We start from the raw sequence: 18,830 nt of genomic DNA, 5'->3' as shown, positions 1-18,830 counted from the left end.
TCACAGGCCTTCTTCTTTAATTATCTCCAGAAGCACCATGTGTGTAGTTTTGGACTTTCTTTTCTCATCAACTACAAGACAAAAAAGCATATGTTTAAACCAAATCGTTTGAGAATTATTTTTTTCAACAATATCAAGTTTCACTAAAATGCCATTCACCTTACCTGAGCAATCTCCCACCCTATTCTTTTAGCTCCCTAGTTTGCCTCAGAACTCAATGATCCTCCTGTGTTCTCATGTGCTAAATTCCCAACTGTAGATTCCTTGGTTTTAATCTGTTATTCACGAACCATAAAGCATTTTAATTCAATACCTAATTTCCACTGGAAAAGATGTGAGAGGAGAAATTTATTTCTCATATTTCATAAGGCTCTCATTTATTTTCAAAGTTCCATATTCTCATTTTTATCTTAACATCTTATAAAGTAGCGAGGAAATAAATTGTTGATACACGCTGTCAAGTCGGCTCCGACTCCTGGAGACCTTCTGAATGAGTGATGTCCACAACATCCTGTCTTCAACAGTCGTACTCAGCTTCTGCAGACTTATGCCTACGGCTTCCTTTATGGAGTCAATCCATCTCATATTTGGTCTTCCTCTTTTCTTGATGCGTTGTACTTTCCCCAGCATTATTATCTTCCCCAAGAATCCTGCCTTCTCAAGATGTGCCCAAAGTAGGACAGCCTCAGTTTTATTTTTGCCTCCAGCGACAGTTCAGGCTTAACTTGTTCTAGGACTCATTTGTTTGTCTTTCTGGGAGTCCAGGATAGCCGTAGAGCTCTCTTCCAACACCATATTTCAAATGAATCAATTTTTTTCCTATCAGCTTTCTTCACTGTCCAGTTTTCACACCTGTACATTGTAATTGGAAATACAAGGGTGTAGATAATCTTGGCCTTAGTATCTAATGACACTTCCTTACACTTGATGATCTTTCCTAATTCTTTCATTGCTGCCCTTCTAAGTCTCAGTCTTCTCTTGATTTCTTGGCTGCAGTCTCCATTTAAATTGATGACGGAACCAAGGCAAACAAAATCTTTAACTGTGTCAGTGTCTTCACTATCTATGTTAAAAGTTGTATAGTTCTTCTGTAGACATGATTTTTGTCTTCTTGATGTTCAAATGCAGCCCTGCTTTGGCACTTCTTTCACTTTGATGAGAAGTCGTTTCAAGTCATTGCTGAAATCAATTACCATCTCCCTTTTAGAGAAGAGGCTATAGACACAAAAGCTGTGAAGGACACATGCATCTAGCAGCAGAGCCAGGATTAAAACCTGAATTTCCAAAGTTTTAGCCTTCCTAATCTAAAAAATAAAAGGTCTCAAAAGGATGAGAACTCTGCTTTTCTTGGCATTTTCACTGAAAACAAAACCTACTTCAATTAACTTCAAATTTCCTACCCACATTTGAAGAATATTTTGAAAACATAAAAACATGGAAACAAACCAATTCCCTAAGAATTAAAATTGGTACCTGTATGACTCACAGGATGGCAAATTAGGAAACTCCTATAGAAGACAATCTGGCAATAACTATCAAAACTATACATTCACCCTTTGATCCAGCAACCCCACGTCTGTGAATTTATCCCACAGAACTTACAGAAACAAAGTGGCATATGAACAAGTCTATTCTACAAAAGAGAAGAAACAACTCAAGAATCTACAATAAGGGAAGGGTAAACAGGTTATGGTGTATCCATATCATGGAATACTCTACAGTTAGAAGAAAGGATGAGGAAGCTCCCAATGCACTGATTTGGAAAACATCCAAACTATGCTGCTAGGTGAAAAATGCAAGGTATGTAACAGAGAGAAAGTATGCTTTTTGAAACTCTTCAAGGCTATTCAAGAGACTAATAAAGATACTATCTGCAGGAGAGAGAAAGGGGGAATGGGACAAACTAGAGTGAGATTTCTCACTGTTCTGTGTATCTTCTTATATATGAAATTATTACCTATCCAAAAAACTCTAAAATTAATTTAAAACTAGTCATAAAGGCTTTTAACACAGGCATTAGTTTATTCAAAGCTAATCTTACTCATCTCTTCGCATTTCTGGCATAGGTTTATAATTTCAAGTTGAAAAATATTGAGGAAAAAACAAGCAGGAGTTATAGAGAGCTGTGCAATCCTATAAAGAGAAAGAGGCAAACTAGGACCACATGCCGAGGTTGACAATGACACTGGATACTTGACTCCACTATGTTTCCTATTTTCTTTTGAGAAAATCTACTTCTACTAAAAACTCTTCACATTGTATCTTAAAAAAGCCATTTGTTTATTAGAAAGAATTGCAATGATTCTAAACTACTAATGCCAGCCCACTCAGGTTCTCATGGACTAGAAAATGGCTGAGGCTATGACTCATCCATGAACATCTCTCTGTCAATTAACAAACAGCAATGATGACCATGATTTAGTCAGTGAAAATGGACATTTGATCTCTAACGGAAACAGAATATCCTTTTGTTAATTTAGAAATTACTAGAGAAACATGTTTACTTTCTGACACCAAATGAACAGGAATACGATCACTACAAAACATACTCACCTTGAAGTCGAAGTCGAGCTGTATCCAAGGGAAAAAACACTGTCATTGCTGTCACACTTCCCTGGAAAGTTTGAAAAAAGTATCACAAAAGTAATGAGCCACAACTTTTAAATGAACAAAATTTCATTATTAACAATGGGTCAAATCAGATTTTCAGTGAGCAAATATACACAGTATTTTTATCTACTGGGATTATTATTATTCAAACTTCTACAGTTAACGTACTTAAACAGAAGTATTTAATTTTCCAGAAGAAGTCTCTTTCTAGCTCTCTGATGTTGAAAATATAGTGGGTCCCTGAAGACGACAAACTTAGGGGTTTGCGACCTAACCCACACGTCCAGACGGCAGGTAACGGATTGTTAACCTTTCACAGGCCAAGTGCTGCTCCTGTGCTGTCTCTCTGATACCCTCAGAAACCAAAATATCCAGTAATCAATACATACATATTTATGTTCTCTGCGCTTAATCAATACATTCAAGACAAAGTAAAAGAGGTCTAAGAATCATATTGTTCTTTAGTTTTGTTTGCTTTTGTTTTAAATAAAACAGGGACAATCTTCTTGCTAAAAATTCAATAAATAATTCATCCAAGGTAACACAATGACAAAAATTATCAGAGGAAAAAAAATAAGCCAACAATCTTTCCATTCACAAGACCCTATGACGGATAAAAACCACAAGAATATAGTTAGGGATGAAATTATACAGATGAAATCTCCAGGTGAGTTTACCGTTCTCAACCCAGATACAGGCCCACTGCTGTATATTCTCAGGCACAAGATCAAGTTTTAGGTTACTGATCTAATAATGGTTACATACAACATTCTAATCATGGTAACAGCTGGAAACTAGGTCAACTTTATAGATAAGAACAAAAATTTGCTAGGTCTCATCCATTTAAATAGGTCAGCCTGTTTGTCAACAAAGAATACTGTATTGTCCTATTAATATTCTTCAAAACTCAGATTAAATGTCACCACCTCCTACCCATCACTTTACAATTGGTTGTTCATTCCTCTGTGTTCCCACACCACGGGTTCATATGTCTCTTACAGCACTTAAATTCCAATGAAATCGAACTTTCACCAGATTGTAAGAATATTCATTCTATCTCTTTGTATATCATGGATTCTTAATTAAATGTTTATTAAATTCACTCTACTTTCACAGTTATTTACGCTTTCTTGGTGACTCCAACATAAATGTTCTTTTCTAGTAAGGACAAGATAATATTTAATGTCTCAAGAAACACCAGACCCAAAAAGGTTTATAGTCTACAAATCTATGCTTCTGACAGCCTTGCTTGCCTTACACAAAATTTTCCCAAAAAATGGGGGCTGTAAAGCTGGAGAACACTTATTAAGGTTATTAAGGCTGCGGTTTTTATTTCCTATTTCATGGTACTACCTGTCTATGCAGAGTACCAGGCAGTCAGGGCATCTCTAGGCAGAAAAGTTCTGTCTGGAAACTACTTTTTCAAGCAACTGGGCTACCTCCATCCCTCTTTCCTGCCAGCTTTAAATAGACACCTGAAGGTTCCTAACTCAGAAGCGCCTGTTCTACCCCCTACCTACCTTGAAATTCTAAAGTGAAGTATATCTTATACCAAGATAAACAGAACAGTTGGGCCAAAGAGCTCAATGGTCTATTACCTCCTTAAGGACTAACATAAAAAAAAATTCAAATCAGTAAAACTAAGTAACACTTTTTAAGTTATTAGTACTGGAAAGACTGGATCAGGATGGTGAACTGAAAACCCACCACTGCCTGCTCCCCATTCCAATCACTAATAGTGACAGAAAAGATTTATACATAAAAGTGTTGTGCAGAAAAACAAAGAGGGGTCTGATTGGTGGACCGGAAATTAAAAGGATAGCAGAGTGAGGCTGTTTTGAAAGAAGAAATCACAGTCCAAAATCCACAGAAGATACGTGTGGTAGGTAGAATAATGGCCCCCTCCTCCAAGATGGGTCCTAATCCTCAGTATCTGTGAACACGTTATATTACTTCGCAGGTTGCTAATCAGTTGACCTTAAAATAAGGAGATTATTCTGGGTTATATGAGTAGGCCCAATGTAATCACAAGGGTCCTTAAAAGTGAAAGAGTTGGTGGGAGTGAGGACTAAACCCATCATTTGCTGGCTCTAAGATGGACGAAGCAGCCACTAGCCAAGGAATGTGGGTGGCCTCTAGAAGCCAGAAAAAGCAAGGAAATGGATTCTCCGCTACAGCCTCCAGAAAGAAACAGAGCCCTACTGACACTGTGATTTCAGCTCAGTGAGACCTGCATCAGACTTCTGAACTACAGAACTGTTAAATAAAATATAAAATATACTAAAAAAATATAACAAACATCAGTTGAGCTCACAGGAAAGTAAAGGAAATCCAGTGAGGCCAGAAAGAGTGGAAACTCACAGGGTTAAGCAAGCTTTTCAGCTCTGGTTGCCTGAGGAATTTTTGCCAGCTAAGTGATCACCGGCCTTTATTATTTTTAAACTGAAGTGGAATTCCCATAACACAAAATTAACCATTTTAAAGTATACCATTCAGTGACATTTAGTACATTCACAATGTTGTGTAACCGCCACATCTATGAAGTTCCAAAATATTTTCATCATCCTAAAAGAAAACCCTGTATCCATTAAGCAGGCATGCCCCATTTCCCCCTCCACTCAGTCCCGACAACCACAAACCTGCTTTCTGTCTCTATGGACGAATCTATTCTGAATATTTCCCATAAAAACTATCATGCAGGGCTGGCCCAGTGGCGCAGCGGTTAAGTGCGCATGGTCTGCTTCGGACACCCGGGGCTTGCCAGTTTGGATCCCGGGTGCAGACATGGCACCGCCTGGCAAGCCATGCTGTGGTAGGCGTCCCACATATAAAGCAGAGGAAGATGGACATGGATGTTAGCTCAGGGCCAGTCTGCCTCAGCAAAAAGAGGATAGGCAGCAGATGTTAGCTCAGGGCTAATCTTCCTAAAAAATAAATAAATAAATAAATAAATAAGTAAATAAAAATATTAGAAAAAAACTATCATGTGACACATGACCTCTTGCATCTGGCTTCTTTCACTTAGCATAATGTTTCAAGGTTTATCTACCTTGTAGCATTTATCAGTTCGTCATTCCTTTTAATGGCCAAGTAATATTCCATTTTGTGTATATACCACACTTTGTCCATTCAAAATGTTTTGGAATGAGATAGAGGTAGTGGTTGCATAAAATTATGAATGTACTAATTACTACTGAATTGTATACTTTAAAATGGTTAATTTTATGCTATGTGAATTATATCTCAATTAAAAAAAATATTTAATTCTCACAACTCCATGAAGTTAAGTACTATTATTCTCTCCGTCTTAAAGATGAGGAAGAAAATACTAAAAGGTTTTGCAACTTTCCTACAATCATACACTTTCCAAGTGGCAGGATCAGTATTTGAACACAGGCAGCCTGGCTCCAGAGTCCACACTCTTAACCACTGCTGTAAGTAAAACTTTTAAAACTTTCCTGTGGACTAGTCTGGAAACTCAGCATAGAGCCTGGCATAGCATAAACCCTGAACTTATTAATGAATGTATGACTGTATGCACCTACAAATAAACAACACCCATGAGAAAATGTATTCCAAATGCTAAAGGTAAATTTGGAACATAGCTATTTCTGTACCTTGGGGACTTGCCATATTTGTCTCCTTGCCAAGCAAACATACAAATGACTGTTTTCATAAGCATCTACTAACCGGAAGCAAAGTATTTATTATATATACAAGTCTTATGTCAAGCTATATAAGTACACGATTCTTCAGAATTTGATAAATTCCTCTTTCATAAATACTCCATCTTCTTTTTTTCTTTAGGACTGTCTGTTCACTTATACAAAATTAGAAGGCACAAAATACCAAGATAACCACAATGCACAATACAGTTGTGCCAGAGAGGCATAAAAATAAATCCATTATTTTGAGTCCCACAGAATTCTAACCATCTGAGTGGGAGTCCTATGCTGACAACAATTACAGGTTAAAGGAATTCAATTTCCAGAGAAACAACTTTCTTATATCTCACCAAAACCAAATATTTTTAGTCACAACATTCTACCACCCCCCTCTAGCATTTAACCATTTGGTGCTGGGAAAATGAATTAATTCCTACACTGCACTGGCACCTGGAGCCGGCAAAGCCTTTAGAGATCGCCTAAAAGTGGAGTCCCTTCACCTGAGAACTGAGGAGTCTGTGCCAGGGTAGTTAAGAGGGCTGCCAAAAGCCTGAGCGGCAGCTGGAACCTCCTAGTTCTACTAGTCACTGATTTACCTCAGTTCTCAACCGTTTTTCAATCAAGACATAAATAACTTCACACTTTTCTCTTCCACTTACAAAAGTGTACACAAAACAAACACAGACAAATCTGGGAAAATGAAAGAAATTCTTAGTAGCTTCTATTTCCTTCATTGTGCATCTCTATATAATTATTTTTAACAATAAGCATGTGTGTTAATTTTGAAGTGGAGAAAAAGCAAATTTTTTTTTAAAAGATTTTTTTTTTCCTTTTTCTCTCCAAAGCCCCCCAGTATGTAGTTGTATATTCTTAGTTGTGGGTCCTTCTAGTTGTGGCATGTGGGATGCTGCCTCAGCGTGGTTTGATGAGCAGTGCCCTGTCCGTGCCCGGGATTCGAACTGACGAAACACTGGGCTGCCTGCAGCGGAGCGCGCAAACTTAACCACTCGGCCACAGGGCCAGCCCCCAAATTTTTTTAAAAAGACATAAGAACACGAGAGAATAAATATAAAACAATGCCACTCTTCTTACTATTTGGGGGAAAATAGAGTCTAACAAAAGTTATGTAGGGGCTGGCCCCGTGGCCAAATGGTTAAGTTCACGTGCTCGTTTTGGAGGCCCAGGGTTTCACTATTTGGATCCTGGGCGCAGACACAGCACATCATGGCTCATCAGCCCATGCCGGGGCAGCGTCCCACATGGCACAACCAGAGGCACTCACAACTAGAATACACAACTATGTACTGGGGCGCTTTGGGGAGGAGAAAGGAAAAAGAAAAAGAAGACTGGCAATAGATGTTAGCTCAGGCGCCAATCCTTAAAAAAAAAAAGTATGTTAACATTAACAAGTTTTTAACAAATATCTTAATGATTTGTTTTAATTTCTAATACAATAAATATAGATAGTTATAACCCTACAAGCAAAAGCTCTTCAGTCTGTGATAATTTTTTTTTTTTGAGGAAGATTAGCCCTGAGCTAACATCTGCTGCCAATCCTCTTTTTGCTGAGGAAGATTAGCCCTGAGCTAACATCTGTGCCTATCTTCCTCTATTTTATTTGTGGGACACCTGCTACAGCATGGCTTGATAAGCAGTGCATAGGTCTGCACCCTGGATCCGAACTGGTGAACCCGGGGCCACCAAAGTGGAGCATGCAAACTTAACCACTATGCCACCAGGCTGGTTGCTGCAATAATTTTTAAGAGTATAAAGAAATCCAGAGCCCAAATAGTTTGAGAAGTGCTGTTACAAACACGCCATTATATATGAAAAACAGTATATTAACAAACTTTATTATTTAACACATCACTTCTAATGATTCCTTTAAGCTGATGTGTCGGGGGATCAGAATTTACTACCCTAGAATCTATCTCTTTGGCTTGATTATTTTTAAGAACAAGAGTCAGGAAGAAACTTTGATTTTCCCCCTAATTGCCTAAAAGAATTTAAGACAGAAGTCCTGTTTCATGAAGGAGCTATCACCATAGATAACTACAGTATAACATAATATAAACTAGGTGTGGTAGACTGGGAGGAACCTAGCAAGGCCCATTTGATCAAAGCCCTACCCATGTCCCATTGTCTTTGCAAGGTATGGCAAACATTTGTTTACCAAACATTCGCTTTCCCATCTCCATGTGATTGCCTTCCTCCTCTCTGAAGTCCCAAACCACTACCCTAAACATCCTCCTTTGTCTTTAGCTGAAGATATTTAAGGTGGTGGCTTCAGGCATTTCAGCAAGTTAGTTTTCCTGGGTTTCTCCCATGCATACATGTTACTAAACTTTGATTTTCTCCTGCTATTCTGTCTCATGTCAATTTAATTCTTAGACCAGCAAGAAGAACCTAGAGGGTAGAGGAATAGTTCTTCCTCCCCTACAGAGGTTATCACACCAGTGTGATATAAGCAGTTAAAAACATCACACTACCTTTGGGTGGCCATTGTCCTCCCATGAAACTCTTCAAAAAGCAAATAACTAAGAAGAATAAATATAGCCTATAATTAATACCCTAGAGGCAATAATTTATTAGAGGCTTGTTCTTTTATGACAGGGATACCAGAAAGCTGATAAAGAACATCTAATAGGATGCTGAAAGGGGAAACAAGTGCAAGTCTGGAAGTGAGCTGGACATTCTGGAAATTCAAAGGCTATTATTGTCAGAATACAGAGAGCAAAATCAAAAGAAGAATGAAAGCCTCTATGAGTATGCAGGGGTCAAGTCAAAGGCTTTTGCTAAGTATATTGAGGACCATTCTAGTGACTAACTGAACAGACATGTGGAGAGGAAGAAGAGGAATTTCAAAGATGACTTTCAGGTTTATGGCTTAAAGAACCAGGGAGGCTGTGTTGTCATTAACTGAGATGGTAAACACTGCAGGAGGAGAAACTTGCGGGGAGAGATACTGATTTTGCCTTTGAATTAACTGAATTTTAAGTGCCTCAAAGACTACTTCTACTTGAAGATATCCACAGGTAGCCAGATGACAGCCTGTAGTTCCAAAGATTCTGGGACAGAAACATAGATTTGGAAGTCATTGGAATACAGCACACTTCCTCACCTTTAAGACAATGCTTGTACCATGACTTAACAGATTTTTGTTTACTTAAAGGAAGATGGGATCATTATTTTACCAACAATGTGATTATATATTCTTATTTTTATAATCAAAATTTCATTCTCAACAATTATTGAAAACATACTATATGGCAGGACATTGTGTTTTTATTTTTTATTTCATTAATTTCTTATCTTTATTACTTTCCTTTTCCTTTCTTTGGATTTATCTTGATATTCTTACCTAAGTTCTTGAGATGGATGCTTAGCTCATTAATTTTAAGTCTCTCTTCTTTTCCAAACTTGATTTAAAGGCTATTCATTTCTCTTTAGGTATTTTAGCTTAATCTGACAAGTTTTTCTTTTCTTTACAACTCAGCGGTTTTTAATATATTCACAAAGTTGTACAACCATCACCACCATCTAACTCCAGAACATTTTTATCACCCCAAAAGGAAACCCGTTCCCATTAGCAGTCACTCTCCATTCGCTTCTCCTCCCACATCCTGACAACCAGTAATTTACTTTCTGTCTCTATTTTGCCTATTCTGGACATTTCATATAAATGGAATCAAATAATACATGATCTTCTGTGACTGACTTTTTTCAAGGCTCATCCATGTTGTAGAATCAGAACTTTACTCTGTCCTACGGTTGAAAAATATTCTATTGTATGGATACATCACATTTTGTTTATCCATTCATCCACTGATGGATTTGGGTTGTTTCCAGTTTTTGGCTTTATGAATAATGCTGCTATGAACATTCCCGTACAAGTTTTTGTATGGACATATGTTTTCAATTCTCTAGGAGTGGAATTGCTGGGTCATATGGTAACTCTGTTTAACATTTAAGGAACTACCAAACTGTTTTCCAAGTGGCTGCAAAATTTTACATTCCCACCAGCAGAATATGAGGTTCCCAATTTCTTCATATCCTTGCAATATTTATTATCTCCCCTCTGGATTATAGCCACCCTAGTGGGTGTGAAGTGGTATTCCCCTGTGGTTTTGACTTGTATTTCCCTGATGACTAATGATGTCAAGCAGCTTTTCACATATTTATTGGCTACTTGTATATCTTCACTGGAGAAATGTCTATTCAAATCCTCTGTCCATTTTTTAATTGGGTTATTTGCTTTCTATTATTAAAGTTGTAAGCATTCTTTATATATTCTGGATACTAGACCCTTATCAGATATATGATTTACAAACAGTTTCTCCCATTGTGTTGTCTTCACTTTTTTTTCCATTAAAAAGGTTTTTTTTGTCTTCACTTTCTTGATAGTGTCTTTGAAGCACAAAAAGTTTTTAATTTGAATGAAGTCCAACTAACATTTTTTAATTTTATTACTTGTGCTTTTGGTGTCTTATCTAAGAAACCATTGCCAATCCAAGGTCATGAAGATTATGCCTGCTTTCATCTAAAAGTTTTGTAGTTTCAGTTCTTACATTTAGGTCTGTGGTTGATTTTGAGTTAATTTTTTTGTGTGGTGTGAAGTAGGGGTCCAACTTCATTCTTTCGCGTGTGGATATCCAGCTGTCCCTGCACCATTTACCGCAGAGACTATTCTTTCCCTATTGATATGTCTTGGCATCCTTGCCAAAAATCAATTGAACACAAATCTGAAGGTTTAATTTTTGGACTCTCAATTCTATTCCACTGAGCTGTCTATCTGTCTGCCAGAACCACACTCTCTTCATTACTGTAGCTCTGTACTAAGTTTTGAAATTGGGAAGTATGAATCCTCAACTTTGTTCTTTTTCAAGATTGTTTCGGTTATTCTAGATCCTTCACATTTTCAAATGAATTTTAGGATCAGCTTAATTACTGCAAAAAATCAAACTGGAATTGTGACAGATTGCACTGAATCTGTAGATCCTTCTGGCAAATATTTTCATCTTAACAATATTGTCTTCCAATTCATGAACATGGGATGTCTTTCCACTTCTTCAGGTCTTTAATTTTTTTCAATGATGACCTGTAGTTTCCACTGTACCTACAAGTTTTAATATGCACTATCTGTGCTATCATTTAGTTCTAAATATCTTATTTCCATTATGATTTCTCCTTTAACCCAGAGATCAATCAGAAATGTGTTTAATTTCCAAACATATATGTTTTTGTTTTGGGCGTTTTTTTAAGTTAACTTTTTGTTATTGTTACTAGCTTGATTGCACTGTGTTTCAAGAATTCATTTTGCACCATTTCAAAACTTTCAAAATTTAACTTTTGCTTTACAGCTCAGTAAGTTTTGATACCAGTAAGCCAGTTTTGATACCTTTTCCATGTTTGGCTTGAAAAAGAATGTGTATTTTGCAGTTGTTGGGAACAATGTTCTGTATATGTCTATTAGGTCAAGCTCATTAAAGACATTCAATCCTTTATATTTTTGTTGTCTCTGTCCCTCCCACTTGTTCTATCAATTACTGAGATATATTAAAATCCACTTTGATGATGGATTGGTATATTTCTTCTTAAAGTATTATTTTTTGCTTTAAACATTTTGAAACTATTAGATGAACACAAACTCAAAATTGCTTAATTTTCCTGACATATGATGTCATTCTCCTGATCTCTAGTAATGACATTACTATAAAGTTTATTTTGTCTGATGTTAATAGTTTTACCAGCTTTCTTTTGATTAGTATTTGGTATGTCTTTTCTCACTATTTTACTTTCAAAGTTTCTGCATCCTTTTCCTTTAGACATATTTTTTACCAATAGCATTTTCCTCTTTTTAAAACCAATCTAGTGCATTCTCTTTTAACTGAAGCATTTAGTTCATTAACATTTATTTGGACTTACAGGGCCATCTTATTTTGTGCTGTCATACATGCCCTATGTTGCTTTTTCTATCCTTTCCTCCTATTTGACTAGAATTTTTTTTTTTTTTTTGAGGACAATTTATCCTGAGCTAACATCTGTGCCAATCTTCCTCTATTTTTTGTATGTGGGATGCCTCCATAGCATGGCTGATGAATGGAGTAGGTCTGCATCCAGGATCCAAACCCAAGAACCCAGGCTGCCAAAGTGGAGCACATGGAACTTTAACCACTTAGCCACAGGGCCAGCCCCCTAATTTTTTACCTCTAGAAGTTATATGCATAGTTTCCACTCTTTTACAAGCTATCTAGTAATTACAACATACATTCCTGACTCAACAATTCTAAAAATATTCAGTATGATTATCCTCCTCCCAAACAATATAAATTTAATTCCATTCACTCCCATCCACCTTCTTGCTACTGTTATCATCTATTTTAATTCTAACTTCTTTTATTTCTTTTTAATGTCCACAAAACACTGGGTTAATTTGTTTTATTATTTGATAGTTAATGTTTGTTTAGATTTAGCCACATGCAATATTTATCACTTTCTCAACTCTTCATTCCTTCCATCTGGGACCACTCACCTTCCGCACAAAGAACATCCTTCAGAATTTCTTCCAGTGAGGATCTTGCTAGTGGCAAACTGTTGTTGATGGTTCAAAAATGTCTCTATTTCACCTATGTTTTAAAGATTTTCATTGGATACGGCATTCTAGGTAGAAAGTTTATTTTCTCTTAGCAAAATGAAGAAAACATTCCACTGTTCTCTGACTACAATAATAGCAAATGAGAATCAGGTGTCAGCTATCTTTTACTGCACTAATTCTACCTTCAGTGCCTAATATACTGATAAACCTGTGCTTAAGTTAGAACGCATCACTCAGCATCAACAATCATCAATTCATAGTTATGCATTAAATTTTTCAGTTTTAAATTTTTATTTGGTCAAAGCAAAGCATGCACACAGTTTAAAAGTAATGTAATATAAGTGACAAACTATAGTAGTTCTTGCCCACTCTTCATTTTACTCAGTCTTCCTTCTCAGAGGCAATTATTTTAAGTTCTTTTGTCTGTTTCTTTTGGAATGTTTATTATCTCCAAATAATTAAAAAATATCCTATCTTTTGATTCATCAGTTTTAAACACTATTTACCTTCTATTATGGACAATGAGAATTTGGCTGTTATATTCCTGTTTCTTCTCCCATCCGTCTAAGAGTTATGATTTTCACTTAAACCAATATTCAGTGTTCCTATGACTATCATGCATCAATTTTAAAATTTTAGTTATTTTACTTGTCCTTTCTAGATATTCTATTTGGTTAACTTTCCAATCTACTGGGCTAATCTTAGCTTCTTGTTCCTTGCACATATTTTCTGGCCTTTCTTTTATTTTTCTTATACATACTCAACAGCTTTTTTAGACTGTAACGGAAAATTCCATTTCCTGATTGTTGCTGCTGTCTACTGTTCTTATTCATAATGCCTTGTTTCTGTGAGTTTAGTTCGCTTGCATTGAGCTGCTTATTGCCCTTAGAATTTTACTTTTGGGCATTTTTTAAACCTAATAAAGATAAGTACCTCTGGAAAGGATTTCTGCCAGACACTCTGGGACTCCATCAACTTGGAATCACTCTAAGTTAAATTATTGGCTTTATGTTTTCAAATCATGTAAGTAGTGAGAATTCTGGCTGCAACCTGAGGGAGGGCTTTTGGCTTCGAAGTCTCAGTGGTGACTTCCCCATGCAAATCAGCGTCAAGGTTGGACATGGCTGATTTTCCTGGGGAAGGCTAAAATTATCTCTCATCCACCTTTATAGTATATTCCTTTGGGATTCCAGGTTTACTGGGTGATCCCTTACTCATCTTGCACAGACTGGGTTCTTTCTCTTCTTTCCTGTATCTTCAGAAGCTACAAGTCTAAACCTCATGTTTTCTCAGTTAAGCAATTCCTGCAGGGCAAAGACTCCTCTCCTTGCCTCTGGGTCCTGCCTTCATTCATTCTCCAGTCTGAGATTTCCTTTACCTTCTTGTCACCTTATTAATGCTTTTTGTTTTTTTTCAAGGAAGATTAGCCCTGAGCTAACATCTGCCAATCCTCCTCTTTTTTCTGAGTAAGACTGGCACTGAGCAAACATCCGTGCCCATCTTCCTCTACTTTATATATGGGACACCTACCACAGCATGGCTTGCCACATGGTGGCATGTCCGCACCCAGGATCCGAACTGGCAAACTCCGGGCCGCCAAAGCAGAATGTGCGCACTTAACCACTGCGCCACTGGGCCAGCCCCTATTAATGCTTTTAAGAAGGTGTTATTTTAAAAGATATTTTATACAGATTTTTTTTATTATAAAGGGAAGTTTTCGGGAGAAGCTTTCATTAGCTCCTTAGTTAGAAATAGAAATATCATTTTAAGTATTTTTAAATGGACTACTGATAATCTTAGCAAATAAATATTTTATAATCTTTATAAATGTGTCTATTCCTTTGCTGTTTATTCTATTTTGTTCTTATTTCATGATAAAATCGTTTAAGGGCAGGTTGGTAACATATTCACATTTTGAATCTATTACCTGATAGCACCTAACACCACTCTTCTATGTTCCCTGGATATTTAATGAGTGAACTAAGAAATGTATTCCTAACTTAATCCTCCTGTCTTCAAAAAATTTATAAAATTTAGTAGAGTAACAAATACTAAACAAAAGCAAATCAAAACAAACATAAAATAGCTACCACTTTACCCTGGATATGAAAATTAGGAAAATGACAAAAATCCATGAGGAAAAAACCCAGAAATCTGAAGTAAGGCCCTTTGCACAGGTATCTAATCAAAAGACACACCAAAAGTCTTTTAGGGGGCCATCCAAGTAACCTCAAGAGCTTTCAACCTGAAAGACCAAAACACAAATACAAACACTGCTTTAGGAAAGTACATCCGATTTACAATAGTAAGGCCTTGAATCAGTTTGAGTGGTGGCTAGAAAAAGAGAGGAGGGATAACTGCCAGAAGAACTATAAAAGGGAGAATCAATAGGATTTGCTGATTTATTGGATATGGATTACAAGAGAGAAGGGAGAGTCACAGAAATGAAGATACTACTGACAGAAATAGGAAAATCAAAAGAGGGACCTAGTTTTGGGGCTGGCCCCGTGGCCGAGTGGTTAAGTTCGCGCTCTCCGCTGCAGGCAGCCCAGTGTTTCGTTGGTTCGAATCCTGGGCACAGACATGGCACTGCTCGTCAGGCCACGCTGAGGCAGCGTCCCACATGCCACAACTAGAAGGACCCACAACAAAAAAAGAATATACAACTATGTACTGGGGGGCTTTGGGGAGAAAACAGAAAAACATAAAATCTTTAAAAAAAAAAAAAAAGAGGGACCTAGTTTTAAGAAATTACTAGTTCTTGTAGCCAGCCCGGTGGCACAGCAGTTAAGTGTGCACATTCCGCTTTGGCGGCCCGGGGTTCACCAGTTCGGATCCTGGGTGTGGATATGGCACCGCTTGGCAAGCCCTGCTGTGGTAGGCGTCCCACACATAAAGTGGAGGAAGATGGGCACGGATGTTAGCTCAGGGACTGTCTTCCTCAGCAAAAAGAGGAGGATTGGCAGCAGTTAGCTCTGGGCTAATCTTCCTCAAAAAAGAAAAGAAAAAAGAAATTACTAGCTCAATCTTGGATGTAGTGAATTTCAGATAATGATGATGAATTAACCATTCTCTCATCTGCGTTTTAATGGTATGCATCCTGTGTACAAAATTCTATTACACAGCAATCACTGTACTGTATTTAATTGTTAATGAGTTTGTCTTCCTTATGAGACTATCCATACCTCAAGGGCAGGAACCTAACAATTAATTAATTAATTAATGACTAAATAGGCGAAAAAAATCTTTAGGCAGTTGGCAATACCATACTGTAGCCCAGAAAACAGATCACAGCTAGAGATAAAAATGGCAAGCAAAGTCACATAAATCATTTTCAGCCTAAGTTCCTGGGCACTTTTGGCTCTCTCTGTTGTGAACACTCCCATAGTCAGCACCCAGATTCCTTAATAATCTATCAGCATCTACATTTCAGGTTACATACCCAAAACATAGATGGTTTATTCATTTTCTGGGCTATGTCTCTCCTGTAAAAGGTCAATAAACATCTGAGTCTACTTTTTAATTTGGCTAACACAAACATCCACGGAGTTGAGCTGAAGTACTTAATCTCACAGACATGGTCAGAATGAGATAGTCAGGTAAACCTGGTCAAGACTCGGTCCCCCAACCATGTGCAACTTACGGGAATAACAGACAGGGACATACATAAACATAGAAGCAGGTATCATGCTTTGTAAGTACAAACAATTGTGTTTGGGTTGGCCTACCAATCCGGTCACCAAATGACCATTTCCAAAATGCTAATTCACCCTCAAAGGATAACAATAGTAAAAAAAAAAAAAAAAAAAAAAAAATTGCAATGCCAGTTCCAAAGTCAATTTCCAGAGAGAAGTCCAGAAATGGTGGCTGAGGGGCACAGCAGCATCACTGAAATCAGTGTACAGCATCTCTTAAGGGGGTACATGGCATTGTTAGACAGGATTATTTTAAAAAGAAAGAAAGAAGAACGACTAAAATACATTTTCAGTGGTACATCTTGAGCTAATGAAATTCCAAAGACTGAAAGCCACTTACTCTGGTTTTCATATTCAAAAACATGTTATTCACCTAATCAGAGTTAATAGAAATCTTTCCCCTGATATAACAATCAAGCTAACTCTCACACCTATACACAAATATACAGGTTAAACAAAGGGTCTAATGGATAACACACCATAGCAAATTCAGGGCGCAGAATTTCAAGGAGAACAAGAGAAAAATAGCTAACAAGGAGAGAAAAAAATAGAAATGTCTCTGCACCTTAATTAGTCATGCTTCATTTAACACCAGGCACGCATTCTGAGAAATGCATCACTAGGCAATTTTGTCGTTGTGCAAACACCACAGAGTGTACTTAACACAAACCTAGATAGTACTACACACCTAGGTTATACGGTATTAATCTTAGGGGACCACTGTTGTCTACTTGGTCAGTCCTTGATCAGAAGCGTCATTAGGAGGTATACGACTGTCGAGATCTAACATCTCTACCCCCACCCGGTCTCTATGTGACTTTCAGAACACCACATTCTCTTAGTTTTCTCCTACTCTACTGCCCCTTCCTTAGTCTCCTTTGCTGGGGCTATCTCATTTCCTCAACCTCTTAATGTTGGTGTGCTCCAAGGCTCAGGCTTCGAGACTCTTCTCTCAGTCTACACTTATTTCCTTGGTGAGCTCATCTGGTCTCATGACTACTCTGGGCATTTCTAATTTAACTAGTTCAAAACCAAAACCAAACTCCTAATCTCTCCCCCTAAACTTGCTCCTTTACAGTCTTCACCGTCTCAGTAAATGAGAACATCATCCTTCTAGATGCTCAAGCCAAAAACTCTTGGGAGTCAACCAACCCTCATTCTGTTACACTCCATATCCAATCCACCATCAAACCCTGCTGGCTCTAGCTTACAAAAATATACCAGGTTAACGATCCCTTCTCACCACCTCCACGGCTACCGTCCTGGGCCAGGCCACCTCATCTCTTGCCTGAGACGATGTAATAGCCCCCTGACAGTTCCTCTGCTTCCACCCTTGATCCCTTATAGTCTGCTCTCAACAGAGCAGCCAGGGCGATCGTGTTTAAAATGTCAACGAGCAAGTTGCTGCATGGTCAAAAACCCCAATAGCCAGCTAGCTCTCCTTCCCACTCACAGCTCAAGTCTCACACAATCTGTTCCCCTGAAAGCTATCTGCCTCTTTGTTCCCTCCACTCCAGATACACAGGTCTCCACGCCCATCCTAGAGCCTGTCAAGCAAGATTCCATCTCAGCACCTTTACACTGGCTGAAAGGCTCTTCCGTTTAACTGAATGAACCAAGAATCCTGAATCAGGCACTTCCACGAACTATTGTGACACCTAATTCTCATAACAACACTGCGAGGTAGGTACGGGCAGCGCCACCTTAGACTAGGAGAGTGAGGTTTCCAGGCCACCTATCCAACAAATGATGCAGTTGGGGTTCAGGCCCGGTGAGTCTGCACAGCACACGAGCTCCTGGTGAAGTTTTGGGGGTTAGCAGCAGGACTCAGCGATATTCCTCTGAAGGCGCCCGTTGACAGTCAGAGCAGGATACGAACAAAGGGCCGTGAGAGAAGAGGAGAAGCAGAAACGGAGAGACCCACGCGAGCGGGGTCGAATGGGACCGAGACCCAGAAGCCCAAGAAGCACGCACACACCGCACAGCACGCCACCCCTAGGGGAGACAGCAGCTCTGATTTCGATTAAAAAGTAACACCGGCCCGAGACCTAGCAGGTCCTGCCGCTCACCGGCAGCAGGTGCGCGAAACAGGCTGCAGTGAGCACGTGACGAAGCCAAACAGCGTCAACCCAGGTTTTCGTCAGGCCCCACCGAGGCCAAGTCTGTGAGGGCGGGGGGCGGGGTATGACCCGCCGTTAAACTTCCGGAGGCAAAGAAAACCAGTAACCAGCTTCTTCCCGCCTCCCTGTGGGGTGTGTGGGGCCA

General features: G+C 38.4%; 1 protein-coding gene across 4 annotated transcripts in view; it reads right to left on the bottom strand.

The window, feature by feature from the left end:
- SLC25A17 (solute carrier family 25 member 17) overlaps nt 1-18,830 on the bottom strand; it is a 39,033-nt gene that overhangs the window by 19,566 nt on the left and 637 nt on the right. The window contains exons 2-4 of one of the 4 annotated variants that reach the window (XM_046646860.1): nt 12,808-12,935; nt 2,554-2,614; nt 5-71 (exon numbers count right to left, since the gene is read on the bottom strand). In XM_046646860.1, coding sequence (XP_046502816.1) covers nt 5-71; nt 2,554-2,614; nt 12,808-12,825 — 146 coding nt within the window. In that variant the 5' untranslated portion in view covers nt 12,826-12,935. Of the gene's footprint in view, nt 1-4; nt 72-2,553; nt 2,615-12,807; nt 12,936-18,634; nt 18,725-18,830 lie in introns of those variants that run through there. The other 3 variants (XM_046646859.1, XM_046646862.1, XM_046646858.1) reach the window with 3 other exon arrangements.

Source organism: Equus quagga, chromosome 19, assembly GCF_021613505.1.
Source record: "Equus quagga isolate Etosha38 chromosome 19, UCLA_HA_Equagga_1.0, whole genome shotgun sequence".
Lineage (NCBI taxonomy): Eukaryota > Metazoa > Chordata > Mammalia > Perissodactyla > Equidae > Equus > Equus quagga.
Note: the sequence above shows the minus strand (reverse complement) of the source record. Positions and strands in the feature narration are given on the sequence as shown.